The sequence below is a fragment of the Trichomycterus rosablanca genome, chromosome 1 (assembly GCF_030014385.1).
Source record: "Trichomycterus rosablanca isolate fTriRos1 chromosome 1, fTriRos1.hap1, whole genome shotgun sequence".
NCBI lineage: Eukaryota > Metazoa > Chordata > Actinopteri > Siluriformes > Trichomycteridae > Trichomycterus > Trichomycterus rosablanca.
In genome coordinates, this window is record NC_085988.1 from 72,425,992 (window position 1) to 72,442,171 (window position 16,180).

Sequence of the window (16,180 nt, forward strand, 5' to 3'; positions counted from 1 at the left end):
TGAACTACAACATCAACTTAGGCTTTCTTGACCAACATCAGTGCCCAGCCAGACAAATGCTTTTTTGAATGTATGGGCACGAATTCCCACAGAAATACTTCAAAGTATTTTAAAAAGCCTTCTGAGAGAAGTGGCTATTATAGCTAAAAAGATCACATAGAGGTCACTATTTTAATACCATTTGTTTCTTTTAAATGGGATATCCACCAAGCCCATGGTCAGGTGTCCAAATACTTTTGGCCATATAGTGTATTTTGCATATTCATTCATATTTCTGTTTAAAAGGATGTTATGAAAGGATTTTTTATGATGGTGTATAGTAAAAACTATTTCAACAATCTGCTTTGCAAAATCGATTTTCTCTAAAATGAATCTACAACAGTGTATTATTTTTGTTTTTTAAATTAGTTCCTAATTACAAGGTATTATTTATATTATTTAGGCATTAAGTTATAATTTATCTTCTTTAGTGGTTTCATTTAGATGTGAATATACTACAAAATGTATTTATTGAATTAATAATGTATCAAAGAAATACCAGTTATAACAGTTAGAGAAATAATAATCTAACCTACATGTACCTGTCATTGATATTTTCTGACTGTAATGTCTGTTTTCTCTTAGTTTCCAGTGGATGAAGTTATTGATGATCTGATTAGCCTTGAGTCCAGATTTAATGATGGTGGATTGGACGGTATGGATCCCAGCATCATAATGCAAAACAATGTAAGGATTCTATTTACTTTTTAATTCTGCCACAGCATTACTGGCATATCTGGGCTATTTTTTTTTTTAACTCTGTGCCTTCTGGGACAAAAAAAACATTGAATTAAAATCATATTTGATGGCACAGATGTCATGAGATAAAGAGCAGTTTTGTTACAGGTTATCCAGTTATCCTATATAATCTGTAATAGGATGTAAATATTTACATGACTGTGTCTGTCACTGATCTTCTTTTATAAGAATGGTGAAATTTAAAATTATTAAAATGTGCTTCTGTTTTTGCATGGCTGTGAAAAAAGCAAGCATAATGAATACTTATGTTAATTAAAGTGACTCATTTTATGAAGCTCTTTAACTTCTTAAATGGGACAAAGAAATTAAAAGTATGAATGCAACTCTGTGGTGATACTGATACTCTGTGGTGGTTCAGTAAAACAGTTTAGGCTGCACTTGTAGTTGACTGCAATTATAAATATAAACAAATGCTTAATTTACCTGCAACACACTCAATAAAGTTGGGACAGGGAAAAATAAGAGAAATAAGTTTATAGAATATTCATGTTACACAGTTTTGCAAGCAAAGGTAAGTCGTGGCTCACCACTTTGTGTCCAACTTATAATGGTCAACCTGATAAAAAATAGGAATAATTAAAAATTAAGAATTTAGCAAAAAAATTTCAGCTCTTTTACCATCTACTATTCTAAAATCTTGTGAAGAGATTAATGGAATCCATCGAAATCCTAGTCCAAGTAGGGCAAGGCTGGGAACCACTGTTAAATGTGCGTCAGACAGCATTCTACTTTGACAGTCTCATATGCTTGGGAGTACTTCGGAAAACCAGTGTCACTTTACACAGGCCTCACCGCTATGAAAAAAAAGCAGCATGAAATTAGGTTATGAAAATAAAATAAACCATAAATCATTTTTGTTTAAAAATACTGCAACCAATGCTGGACCAGAGTTCATCTTAGATGGGCTGAGTTCACATTTCAGCTTTTTGTGGGAATTAAAAAGACAATTAAAAAGTGTAATAAATAGGAAAGGTGACGTAACACAGTGGTAAACAATACTCTGTCCCAGCTTTTTGAGTGTATTGCAGGCATCAAATTCTAGATTTGTTCATATTTACATTATATAATTAAGTTGGTTAGTAAATGAAAAAATATTTTCTTTGTACTTTTGTCAGTTGAATAAAGGTTAAAGAGAATTTATACGGCATATATTCTGTAATATTCATATATAATGTATATAATAAAAAAGTCTTTAATGGCAAATTATTGGTTTAAATACATATCATAAAGTGTACTGGGTATAGACATAAAATGGCACTGCTCCTATGAAATTACATCTTTATTAAATTCCACAATGTGAAGAATGACCAAACTTTGTTCATTATGGCATATACATCACGCTAATGATTTAAACAGATATATAGAGGGATTGCACATAAATCTCTTAAGAGCATCAAGAAAGGAATAATAGATCAAAAAGCATTTCTCATTGATGTGCTTTAAAAAATCTTTTGACCTGTCTGGGGTCAGATTAACTCTTCAGAGTCAAAGTTCATGGTGTCTGTGGGCAAAAGACTTAAATGATGTCTGTGTAACAATATAGATTAGTCTCCTAATACAATCAGAGCACTCTTTGGTATGCAGAAAAGTGTTAATGAGTGAGTGCAAGCCTTGCATACATCTGCTCCTCTGCCCTCTGTGGAAACCCTTAGATGTTTAATAATCCAAATATAGTAAGAGTGATAAAGTAAATGATGAAGAGATGGTGAATAGATAACAGAGATAAAGATATGCAAATGGAAAAGAGTTCATGTTCTTTTAGGAACTGCAATTTAGCTGAAACATAAAAATGCACACGCAGGCATCTAGGGATACAAGCGTTGGCTTTGTTTCTTTGAGCGAGCAAAAACTGTAAAATATTTTGCTGATGCGTGCACCCGAACAAAGAAGCGCTTGAGTGCTGATTATAGCGACACCTGAACTCACTCAAGAGACGTGCATCGCTGAAAGTGGAACTGTCAAACAGCCTTTCTGCCAAAATAGTATCACACATGCAAATCTGGAACAATCAGTATAACTCACTTTAAAGAAAAAGTTAGGAGGAGTCAAAAAAATACAACTATTGTCCTTGTTAGGCACATGGTTATATCAGGAACAATGAGTGTTACATATACAGAGTAATCTGCTAACTGCAGTAAATTTGCTAACAACAAAATATGATAAAGGAAAAAAACTGGATAATGTAAGACTGCTGTGTTTGTTGGGGGGAGCGCTTGAAGGATAAAGTAAAAAGGAAGTGAGAGAGAGGTACCGAGAAAGAGAGAGAAAAATTATATTTGAGAGAAGCAGTGAGGCATTGGATTGGGCTAATGCCTCGAATCCCAACGGGCTTGTTCAGAAATGATACCATGCTTAAACGGATCAATTCATTTTAATTAGTCATACAGCGCGATGCATCACATCACTCTGCCGTGTCAACATATCCGCGAACACGGATAGAAATGGATTGAAGTGATTACGACGCCAGCAGTCGGGGAACTGCAGCAATCTTTCATTTTGATAAGCACTCTCATTGTGTGCTTAGATGAGGGGGTACAGGAGCAACAAGCACAACAAAGCTAACAGCCAAACCGCTCGTTTCACCATATAAATGACTGACCTTCTCTGAAACTCCTAATCGGACCTGTTTGAGAAAGTTTTTCCACAGCACAGATGACAATTGTACTTTTATTTACAAAAAACAGCAGGAGGTACTTAGTAAATATGGTAAAAGTGCTAAAAAAATTTTTTATGGGTTGTCTGTGTCCAGTACTCCACTGTGGATGCAGTGTATTATGCATGTGTTTAATACTGGCATGTGTCAGGGCCTATTTAAATAACTATACATATATAGCCACCCTTAAAAACCCATATGTCGTATATACACTGATCAGCCATAACATTAAAACCACCTCCTTGTTTCTACACTCACTGTCCATTTTATCAGCTCCACTTACTATATAGAAGCACTTTGTAGTTCTACAATTACTGACTGTGGTCCATCTGTTTCTCTACATCCTTTTTTAGCCTGCTTTCACCCAGTTTTTCAATGGTCAGAACCCCCCACAGAACAGGTATTATTTGGGTGTTGGATCATTCTCAGCCCTGCAGTGACAGTGCAGTGGTGGTGTGTTAGTGTGTGTTGTGCTGGTATGAGTGGATCAGACACAGCAGCGCTGCTGTATTTTAAAAACCGTGTCTACTCACTGTCCACTCTATTAGACACTCCTACCTAGTCAGAGGCGATCGCTCATCTATTGCTGCTGTTTGAGTTGGGCATCTTTTATCAGTGGTCACAGGACACTGCCCACAGGGCTCTGTTGGCTGGATGTTTTCGGTTGGTGGACTATTCTCAGTCTAGCAGTGACAGTGAGGTGTTTAAAAACTCCAGCTGGGCTGCTGTGTCTGATCCACTCATACCAGCACAACACACACTATCACATTACCACCATGTCATTGTCACTGCAGTGCTTAGAACGACCCACCACCCAAATAATACCTGCTCTGTAGTGGTCCTGGGAGAGTCCTGACTATTGAAGAACAGGGTGAAAGGGAGCTAACAAAGCATGCAGAGAAACAGATGAACTACAGTCAGTAATTGTAGAACTACAAAGTGTTTCTATATGGTAAGTGGAGCTGATAAAATGGACAGTGAGTGTAGAAACAAGGAGGTGGTTTTAATGTTATGGCTGATCGGTGTATAGCCACCCTTAAAAACCCATATGTTACCCATATGCTGTATATATACTGAATAGACATATAATAATAAAAAATACAATTTACAATAAAATTGATTGAAAACTAAGTGTATGATTTACTTCAAAAATTAAAACAATTTTGGTAACAAATATATAGAATTTGTGTGTGAACAATTAATCTTAATAATTTAGTGATATTTAACTAGTGAACATTTTATATAAAGGCTTTTTTCAGCCTGGAAATTAATTTTATTATATTGTACATTTAAATTTCCCCTTTTTCATGAACAAATCATGACAATAAAAGTGTGATAGAAAGATTAAAATACAAACATGTTTTGATCTAACTCTGTCCATCTTCCTGTCTGTTAAAAGGTGGCCCTCAACGGAAGCATGCTGGATGTTTTTGGCAGTGACCAAGGTATGACTGCCTCTCATGGTGGACTGGAAATCACAGGTACGGAGCACAGCTGCCTATATGCACAGCTGTAAAAAAATTTATAGCATGTAGAAAGAAAGAAGACCATAAGTGTTTAATAATGGTTATGTAAAAACACTGTAAAGGCAGTGAGATGCTAACAAAGCCAATTTTATTCATTCGATTAGTACAGTTAATTAGTACAGTTGATAAGTACATTTTATTCAAAATTACTAAATGTTTTACACATTAGTGTTACATGTTTTCCATTTTAAATGATCATACAGATTTTATAGGCCATAGGATTTTATGTTTTTTTAGGCCAGTATCAGGCTACTGATAGCTCTAGCCGGTTCAAATGTTACTTTATTTTTCTAATGTTTTAATACTGAAATATATGCACATTTAGTCATTGCAATACACTTTGACATGGTGTATTTTTCACTAGACGTTATAAACATTCACCTAGTATTTAAATACTGCAATAGAATTAATGCCGCTTTTTTGCCAGTTACTTGATAGGCAAAAAAATTAATTACTTCACATTTTTACTTTAGACGTTAACAAGTTATACCAATTGTATAATATCTCATTTGACTGATGCATTCAGTTTTAACAGATTATTTTGAAAGCAATGGATATAATCTTTGATACTTGATTAATACTGGTAGCTAGGTCAACTATTTGTCTTGAAACATGCAATATAAGCTGTATATATACTTTTTTAATATTAAGTTTAGATGCAATACTACTATGCTATATGGGACCCTTTATTACCTAATAGCCATTAATAGCTGTCATCACAGCTTGCAGAACAGGGTGACCAGTGTGAAAATTATACAGTGACGATTGGAGGGGTCAACTTTTTATATTAGCTAACAACCATGAGGGTGACCCCACCTACAATAATTTAAAATTATTATAAATATAAATGTACAGGTAAACTAGTCCATCCATGCTAAAGCTCCAATGTTGCCACAGTAATTCATTACCAAACACAATGCTAAATGTAAAATAAAAACATGCCATTTTCTTTTATATTCATAAAGATGTCAATGTGTTTTGTAACAGTGACCGTTTTGCTTAGTTTAGCATCTCAGTTTACACTGTTCATTTCTCATTTTAATGCTTCAGCTAGAAAAACATGGTGGCTTGTAATGTTCGTGCAGTGCATGCTCTTTCTGAAAGAGACTTACCGTATGAATGCCATACATGAATTAAAGCTAATTGATTTAGGAAATATTAAGGATGCCTCAAGAACTCCTCACCCCAACAAGATAATTACTCAATAACTATCTGTTTCACACAAGTGTGCTGCAGCACAATGAGTGGTTGCACTCAGATTAAATGTCCCTATTGAATCAGCAGAAATGAATCGAGAAATCTAATCACAGATCCCAATTACATAATTTGCAGGAATGTGAGCGAGGTTTGTAATGCTGGAGAACTTTGCTTCTGCTTTGCTGCATCAGCATATTTTAGGAGTTAAACGTCAGTCAGAGTGTCATAAAGGGGGCACAAAGTTTCTCTACAATAAGCTGGTGTTAAGCACCAGTGTCAATGACAATGACTTTTCACAGCATAGACAAAACGCATACTGCTGTGCATTATATATACACCGATCAGCCATAACATTAAAACCGCCCCCTTGTTTCTACACTCACTGTCCATTTTATCAGCTCCACTTACCATACAGAAGCACTTTGTAGTTCTACAATTACTGACTGTAGTCCATCTGTTTCTCTACATGCTGTTTTAGCCTGCTTTCACCCTGTTCTTCAATGGTCAGGACCCCCACAGGACCACCACAGAGCAGGTATTATTTAGATGGTGGATCATTCTCAGCACTGCAGTGACACTGACATGGTGGTTGTGTGTTGTGCTGGTGGATCAGTGGATTAGACACAGCAATGCTGATGGAGTTTTTAAATACCGTGTCCACTCACTGTCCACTCTATTAAACACTCCTACCTAGTTGGTCCACCTTGTAGAAGTAAAGTCAGAGACGATCGTTCATCTATTACTGCTGTTTGAGTTGGTCATCTTCTAGACCTACATCAGTGGTCACAGGACGCTGCCCATGGGGCGCTGTTGGCTGGATATATTTTTGGTTGGTGGACTATTCTTAGTCCAGCAATGACAGTGAGGTGTTTAAAAACTCCATCAGCATTGCTGTGTCTGATCCACTCATAACAGCACAACACACACTAACACACCACCACCATGTCATTGTCACTGCAGTGCTGAGAATGATCCACCACCCAAATAATACCTGCTCTGTAGTGGTCCTGTGGGGGTCCTGACCATTGCAGGGTGAAAGCAGGCTAAAGAAGTATGTAGAGAAACTAATGGACTACAGTCAGTAATTGTAGAACTACAAAGTATACATATATAGTTTGTATATTAAGTATATAAGCCATCTACAAATTGTCACACTTTATTAACATACCTGTAACCTCATGCAATGGGCGCTGTCCTATTTTCTTAACCACTGCCCCTTCTTTTATTTCCACAGAACACAACACCAGAGTCTTAGCAAAAGAGAGACAGAAGAAAGACAGCCACAATCTAAGTAAGATTTCTTAATGTTAAAATCTACAGGACTTTTTTCGTTTATAGTATGGTATGTACCGTGTTCTATAACCTTTATTTATCTATTTGGCAGTTGAAAGAAGGCGAAGATACAACATTAACTACAGAATCAAAGAGCTTGGAACTCTAATACCAAAGTCCAATGACCCGTAAGAGACAGCTTCATCATATTTACTTCTATATTAAAAATAAATATGTAATATATATTTTTGGCAACTTGCTACACTAGCCAAATATCAAACATGTGAAAAGGGCAGGGGTAATAAGGTTTTTATTTTATTTTAATTAATTTAACTACTGGGCGGCACGGTGGGTAGCACTGTCGCCTCACAGCAAGAAGGTCCTGGGTTCGATCCCCAGGCGGGGCGGTCCGGGTCCTTTCTGTGCAGAGTTTGCATGTTCTCCCTGTGTCTACATGGGTTTCCTTCGGGAGCTCCGGTTTCCTCCGACAGTTCAAAGACGTGCAGTCAGATTAATTGGATACACTGAATTGCCCTATAGGTATGTGGATGTATGTGTGTGTGTGTGTCTGCCGTGCGATGGACTGGCGCCTCATCCAGGGTGTTACTGTGTGCCTTGCGCCCATTGAAAAGCTGGGATAGGCTCCCCCCCCCCCACACACACACAACCCTAATTGGATACGCGGTTAAGAAAGTTAATAAGTGAGAGAATTTAATTACTGTGTGAAATGAATCATACCACAGATGTAAAAATAGGATTCTGTCCCAATACATTACCACTATTTTTTACCACACTTTTTAACTGGTGGATTGCTAATTTTAGATGTAAACTGCTGTTTAGTGTATTTTAATGTTACTTATTGTAATAATAAAGATCAGTCATTAAGTCAGTATGCAAAACTGTCTCTTCTCGAGACATCCTGACCAGCGTCCGTCAAAATTAGTTAAAATGATGCTGAAAAAACAAAAAAGCCTTTTAAAACTAATAACTAAAAAGTTATCTTCATCCACATCAATATGCATTAACATCAGTAATTTAGTGCACAGCCCTATTTGAATAATAAAAATGGGGTTAAAGGCAAAGCAGGCCATTTCAATCAAAAGTTTAAGCACTACTGAATCTCTGGCTTACAGTTCCTAATGTCCTAGCCTAATTGAACTTTTCAGAATTTATATAGAAAATTACCTTTGTCACTGTGTTATTAACATACAGTAAAGAATTATTAGCATTGATCAGATCAACGTCTGTTCCAAAGTGAAAGCCCATTTTACAACACTTCCTTCCTTTTATAAGTAATATAATCAGCAATGGCAGCACTTTGCTTTAGCTTCCAAAGTTCTTTTTTTTTCACCTTTACCCGGCCTTACCTATTTTTACTTGTGGATTAATTTTACAACAGAAGAGCCATGGCATGGACTTTCTGCAGACACACTTAACTATTCTATTAAAATTTCCATTTACAGGCAACATAATGTCTAAGATGAAGAATTGGCCATGTAAATCACCATTTCTTAGTGCTTTAAAAGGAGGTGCTTTGTGAGGGTATTTTTCCTGAGCTTCTGCTGACGTGAGGTATGTGTGAAAAAGGTTATCTTTTCTGTTCTCTGGCAGTGATATGCGCTGGAACAAAGGGACCATCCTGAAGGCCTCGGTGGAGTACATTAAGTGGCTGCAGAAAGAGCAGCAGCAGACGCGAGAGTTGGAGAGCCGCCAGAAGAAGCTAGAGCAGGCCAACAGGAAACTGCTGCTCAGGATCCAGGTACGGAAAGACAAATAGAGGAAAATGAATGTAGGGAAGACTCGTATGTCCCAGACCTCATTCTTGACATCTCTTTTTAAATGAGCTTTCCCTTTCTTTCAATAAAATACGTCTAGTTGAAAGAAACTGCCTGATTAATAAATAGTGAGAATTAAATTAGAAGGCTTAATGACACAGGAAGTCAGAACTTCTTTCCTCCCTCCTATAAAATTATGAATTACAATCTATCAGTATTGACATCAGCAGTAACATTACGAGTTTTTCCACACATACACCTTACAATTAGCCTGCAAAGTAATCAACAGACTTTTTTAACAAATGATCACAGATTCTTCATCTGAGTCTTAGTACTGACTGTGAATTTATTTTTTAAATAGCACTGTTTATTAAACCAATTAATATTTACTTTAATAACCCCAATATTTAAGTATTGGATACCACGACAGGTGGGTGGTAGGGCCTTTTGTCTGCTAAATTATCTGAGGTTTATTTTTAAATATACTGCTCTTTTAATTAGTGTCACATTGTATTTTTATCCTATTTATTTCATTTATTTACTCTTGCTTGAAAGTCTTGCATGACTTTGTACTTAACAGGTACAGTAGTGCACATATGATATGATTATATTACACACTATGCAGTGAGCGTGTATAAAGTAAAAATAATTCTGATTTGGTCTGGCTGTCTGTCTGACTGAAAGTGTATTCCTTGCCTGAAAGGCCCTCCTGGAGTGTAGTCTGATTGTAGTGAAGAGTAGGTGGGACAGTAAAGTAAGGACAAATGTGTCTGAATTAAAGATGGTGAATTATTTTGAAGAGATAAAAGCAAATCAAAATACGTAAAATATAAGAAAAAAGAAAACATATGGTTTGTGCAACAGCATCCATGTATATAAAAGTACTGGCATGGTTCAAATTACAGGGGGTGGGGGTCTGACCCTTCTAATTAATACTTGGACCCCATTAAAAAGAGATAACAACAACAGTTTGGACCCATTTTGATAGATACTGACCACTGCAGACCGGGAACACCCCACAAGAGCTGCAGTTTTGGAGATGCTCTGACCCAGTCGTCTAGCCATCACAATTTGGCTCTTGTCAAACTTGCTCAAATCCTTCTGCTTGCTCATTTTTCCTGCTTCTAACACATTAACTTTGAGGACAAAATGTTCACTTGCTGCCCAATATATATCCCACCCACTAACAGGTGCCGTAATGAATAAATAATCAGTGTTATTCACTTCACCCGTCAGTGGTCATAATGTTATGTCTGGTCAGTGTACATTATAGCTGTTTTACTCATCCAAGGATGGTAGGACTACCTGACTGATTTATTTTTTCCATGTAGTGTAATTGACTTTTATTGGCAGCTGAAGTTTATATATTTTTCATCACCCCCAAAGGACTGGTAAAAGTTAAAAAAGAGAAAGACCCATTTAGAGCACTGTTTTATTTACATCCATCAAAAACTTTCAGGACTGATCCTTAAAAGACACTAACAGAATTTGTTCTAAATTACAACACAATTAGGTGCCCAGGTGGTGCAGCGGGATATTCCGCTAGCACACCAGAACGAGATTCTGAACTCCTTGGTTCGAAACTCGGTGTTGCCACCGTTTGGCTGGGCGCCATCTGGCAGGCATAATTGACAGTGCCTGCAGCAGATAATAATTGGCCACCGTATCTGCAGGATGGGGGCTGAACTATGTGTGGGTGGGTCTTCATACGCTGTGTAAAGACCCTGATTGGCGGAAGAGACGCTTGTGCAGAATGCAAAGGCGAGAAGAGGAGGGCTGTGCATGTGTCGGAAAAGGAGTGTACAGCGACGTGCTCTCCTTGAATGCAATCGGGTATCCCTCAGCAGCGCAAGACACATTAAATGCGCTAAGTCGGGAGGAAAATGGGGAGAAAATGCATGTATAAAAATAAATAAATAAATTACAATACAATTACATATAGTACAATTTATGTAGCATAGGTTTAGAATGCTTTCTTATATCCAGTTGTGGTTTTCCAACAGTCCTAAAATTAAACCTCAATCGACAACAATCTTGCTCTTAATCGTAGCAGATCTGGTATATAGAACCTTCCTGGGGTTCCAAACCTTAAGTTAACATGTAACCCCTAATACATAGGAGTGAAAGTTATGTGAAAGTGAATTTGTGAAAGTGATTAATGTTTAACCCTAATTGTGCCACATCTCATCCTGGACCCCTTTCCAAAGAGCTACTGTACATGTTTCCAAAATTGCCACTAAAATGCTGTTTAAAAGTTTATATTTAAAAGGGGCTAATAACTAATCCTTTTGTAACTGTTTTTTAAAGGAACTGGAGATTCAGGCCCGGGCTCATGGTCTGCCCAGCTCTTTAGGATCAGTGGAACTTTCAACTCACCTCATCAAACAGCAGCAACCGCCAACTCCTGCACCTCCTGCAACTCCTGGACCCCAGAATCCTTTATACCCACAGGAGGAGCTTAATGGCCCAAATTACCTGAGGAACTCCTTACCTGTGCTCCACACTGCAGGAGGAAACAGAAGCACCTCTGGAGAACAGCCCAATCCCTTGTCTACTACCTTCTCAGATCCGCTTTCTCACTTCACAGACTTTTTCAGCGCAACATTAAAAGAGGAACAGCGACTGGACGAGCTCTTCATGGAGGATGCGCTGTCTCCATTCGGCACTGACCCACTGCTGTCAGCCGCTTCACCCAACGCATCCAAGGAGAGCAGCCGCAGAAGCAGCTTCAGCACAGACGATGGAGATGATCTCTGACCCCGGACCTGTGCCCAGTCTGGATCACTGTGTTCTTTAGAGGAAAAAGTACAAAACCTTACTGTGAGGTTGTAACTGACCCTCTGTGGAGATGCATACACTGGAATAGACTGAACTTTTGATACTTATCTACTGTACAGCCTGCTGCGACTAATGGACAGCTTTTACATATACTTATAACACTGGATGACAAAACTACTTTTGTATACTATTTTTCTGAACTGTAACTTAATGGCATTGTTTATAAGGAGCAGTAAGAGAAGAAGTAAAGAGGATTTTTTTCCTTTGTCATGCCTTATTCAAAACCGGTTAGCTTTATAACCCCGTTAAAAAGGAAGCAATGCAAATTATACTAGCAATAAAACTAACATGACTTTTTATGTTTTGTATTTTTAAAGGAAGATATCTGTTTATGTATTTATATGTCTTAATCCCTTTGTTACAGATTTTATGACAATCTAACACTTTGCGGGTGGACAAAACACAATAAACCCCTTTTTGATAAACCAAGTCTGCTTTTATTTTTTTTACTTATTCTAAAATAACAGCCATGCAATGTATTTATTTATTTGCAGCATTTAGCAGACACTTTTATCCAAAGTGACAATTTTCATTTACAATTCGACATTTACAAGTCGAACAATTGAGGGTTAAGGCCTTGCTCAAGGGCCCAACAGTGGCAACCTGGCCGCAGTGGGGCTTGAACCAGGGACCTTTTAATTGCTAGTCCAGTACATTACACAATCAGCTCTCTTCTGAAATCTACTGATATTTCAGAAACGATACTGATTTAATTCACTAGATACTGGAGAATTAACTTAATATCTAGTTGATTTACTAAAATAAACCCATACTTCATTCCTTTACAATATGCTTGACTTAAATCACTCTTTCTGTTTACACCTTTCAAACTGCTACACACTGTAAATAATTACAGTAAAAAATGTGGACTTTTTGCACACTTCTGTTGTGGATTTGATTTTAAATAAATATATTTGCTATTTTTACCAATCAATCACTCAATCATTTATAATGACAAAGTAAAAACACATTTTTTTTAGTTTTATAGACATTTAAAAAAAATATTCACTGTTATTGGCACTCCAAATTGTGATCAGGTACAAATTGTGATACGTTTGCTGTAGTTATCCTTGAGATGTGTCTAGAACTTTGCTGGAGTCCACTGGTTGAAATGTGGTAAGCAGGCTAAAAAAGTATGTAGAGACACAGATGGACTACAATCTGTAATTGTAGAACTACAAAGTGCTTCTATATGGTAAGTGGAGCTGATAAAATGGACCGTGAGTGTAGAAACGAGGTGGTTTTAATGTTATGGCTGATCAGTGTATAACAAATCACATCTGAAGCTAATTTAAAGTGGTTAGTAAGTTTCCAGTGGTTCAATCATGTTGTAAACCAACTGTAGGTCACTGTAGCAGTAAGTTAGCAGTAAGTTTTAAGATGTGCAATATTATGTAATAGTTGAATAATTGTGACATTGTAGTACTAATAAAATATCCTGCTACTCTAAATTTTACATCATTTATTTTCTTTGTTTATTTGCTGCATCATTCAGCTGATACTTAATTTAAATCAACTGTATACATATACATAACAGCATCATGATTTTGTTTTGATCATACTGTATAGTATCAGATCACCCTTGCTTATTCATATTTGTATACATTGTTCATTGGATCTAGTTCTAAAAGATACAAATGTACAAATATCAAAACACCTTTACAGCATGCTTGCACACTCACTCACTCACCCAGAGCTCTGATTGTGGTTTGTAGCTCCTCTGCAGTGCTGTGGGACTGATGAGGTCCTGGCCTGTCTGAAGATCCAGCAGCTAAGAGGTTTGGTGTTTTTAAGTGACGTTCTGATGAGGATGACTCCTTGCCGCAGGCCACTAATGACACACAAAATACCCATAATTACATACAAACCGAATGGCCCTGGCAACACAGCTGCACTCCTTCACAGTGCTGAGTTGGGGTTAGAGGACTGATGAGCAAGTTGTTGGGCCAAATCAGTACACTTCCCCTTAAAAACCACATGCTTTCCTCTTTTTATTCAACATAAACCATAATCAATACCAGTCAGTCGTGTGTGTTTAAAGTTTGTTTTGGATAAACTTGTGATTGAGCCTTTTCGAAAAACATTTCATTAGCTGGTTTTTAGTTTTTAGGACATTTAAAAAGAAGAAATGCATTAATTAGAGACTGAACTCTAAAGAGAAAACATGTCAGTGTATTTCAGAGACAGCCATGAGCTCATTAAAATCTAAATAAATGAATGTTTTGCAATATTATTACTAATCAAGTTGAAAGCTTTAGCATGCCTTGTGTTGATTGAACCAGCGTATCATTATCAAAAGAAGATTCTGTTTCCTCAGTGTGCTGAGTGAGTAATTGGCAAACGCAGTTACAAAATATAAATATGGATTTTCATCAAAAGAAAAATACAGTATAGGCATCTTATTAAAACAATTTTAATGAATGAAGTCTTATTAATTCTGTTTCTGCGGATCCGCTTACTGAAGACTTTTGCATCTGCAAACAGTTTTTATCGATTCCACTTGATTGCTGTGCCTAACTGTAATACCAAATGCAGCGTTCAAAAGTGCAGTAAGTAAGGAAACATTGTGTTCCAGTCTTGGTTTGATACAGTCACTAAGAAAATCACATTAAAAACTACTCAAATCAAAAATCAAATCACACACAGAGTCATACACAGTACAACTGGCAGTGAAATGCTTTAGTGACTGCTCAGCCACATTAGCTACAAAATAGACAAATGAGACAAAAAAATATATTTGAAATAGAAATAGAAATGATTAAACTAATTATTAACTAACTAATTATTTGATTAAATTAAATTAAATTAGTTTCAACACAAGAACGTATTTACTGTATTGAACTAATTTAACGTTTTAAACAGGTGTCATTCCTGATCAGCTTCACCAATGTCTGCTAAACGAGGGAACAGATGAAAAAGAAAAGCATCCAACAATATATTCACGGCTTCAAATTAATGTGAGGCAACCGAAGAGAAACTTTAGTTAATACTAGGGATGTAATGATGCACCACAAGACAGTTAAAATTGGTGCACATGTGCCACGATTCGAATCGGTTATTCATTTAATATGAATCGATATTTACTTTAAACAGCAGAGGGCACTGGCGATATTCACCTCTCCTGGTTGACGGCACTTCACAAAGTTGCCAGGTAGGGGATTTTCCAGCCAAATTTATTTATGTGAGGATACTTTCTATATTTGTATTATTTATTTATTTATATAACGTTGGATTTATTTTAAAATTTCATTTGTTTTTTTTTACACAGTAAGCATTATTTGGCATAGTTTGTACCTACCTCAGAAATAAAAGGGCATTCATATTTAGATAAATAAAAGATAAGCACAAATACAGTATTTTCCTTTCCTTTTTTTTTTTTTTTTTTTAAGAAAAATAATAAAAGGAAACTGTCAAAATTTGTCTATAATTTCATTTTGTTTAAAAAAAATTGGGAAAAAATCGTATTGTGAATCCAGTACCGTGAATCGTATCGCAACTTGGGTAGAGTGTATCGTTACATCCCTAGTTAAAACAGCATCAGCAGGTTTCAAATGTTACAATGTCTAAGCAGGACTATCAAACAGATAAAATAAAAAAGCTAATAATAAAAAGATGTGCTAAAATATAAAATCCACAGTGTATTTAAAAGATCTCACGGGGTATTTCAGAAATGGCTTATATATTCTAGTCACTCCCTACATCACCAGTAGATGGGGATAATACACTGTGTCCTTTTTTTATTCTCCAGCCCATCTGATTTATTCAGTCAAATGAACTGTGCGAATGAAAAATACGCGAAATATCAAAAGCAGTTTATATATTTTACCCATTTACATCACTTACTTTATTATTTGTTTGTTTATTTATTAGGATTTTAACGTCATGTTTTACACTTTGGTTACAATCATGACAGGAACGGTAGTTACTCATTACACAAGGTTATATCCAACACAGTCATGGACAATTTAGTATCTCCAATTCACCTCACTTGCATGTCTTTGGACTGTGGGAGGAAACCGGAGCACCCGGAGTAGACCCACGCAGACACAGGGAGAACATGCAAACTCCACACAGAAAGGACCCAGACCGCCCCACCTGGGAATCGAACCCAGGGCCTTCTT

At 36.6% G+C, this 16,180-nt stretch overlaps 1 protein-coding gene across 1 annotated transcript in view; it reads left to right on the forward strand.

The window, feature by feature from the left end:
• The window catches only part of tfec (transcription factor EC), a 48,673-nt gene extending 36,189 nt beyond the window's left edge, over positions 1-12,484 (forward strand). The window contains exons 3-8 of the mRNA XM_063006371.1: positions 625-726; positions 4,851-4,932; positions 7,409-7,465; positions 7,559-7,634; positions 9,058-9,205; positions 11,529-12,484. Coding sequence (XP_062862441.1) covers positions 625-726; positions 4,851-4,932; positions 7,409-7,465; positions 7,559-7,634; positions 9,058-9,205; positions 11,529-11,978 — 915 coding nt within the window. The 3' untranslated portion in view covers positions 11,979-12,484. The remainder of the gene's footprint in view (positions 1-624; positions 727-4,850; positions 4,933-7,408; positions 7,466-7,558; positions 7,635-9,057; positions 9,206-11,528) is intronic.
• The last annotated feature ends 3,696 nt before the right edge of the window (positions 12,485-16,180 follow it).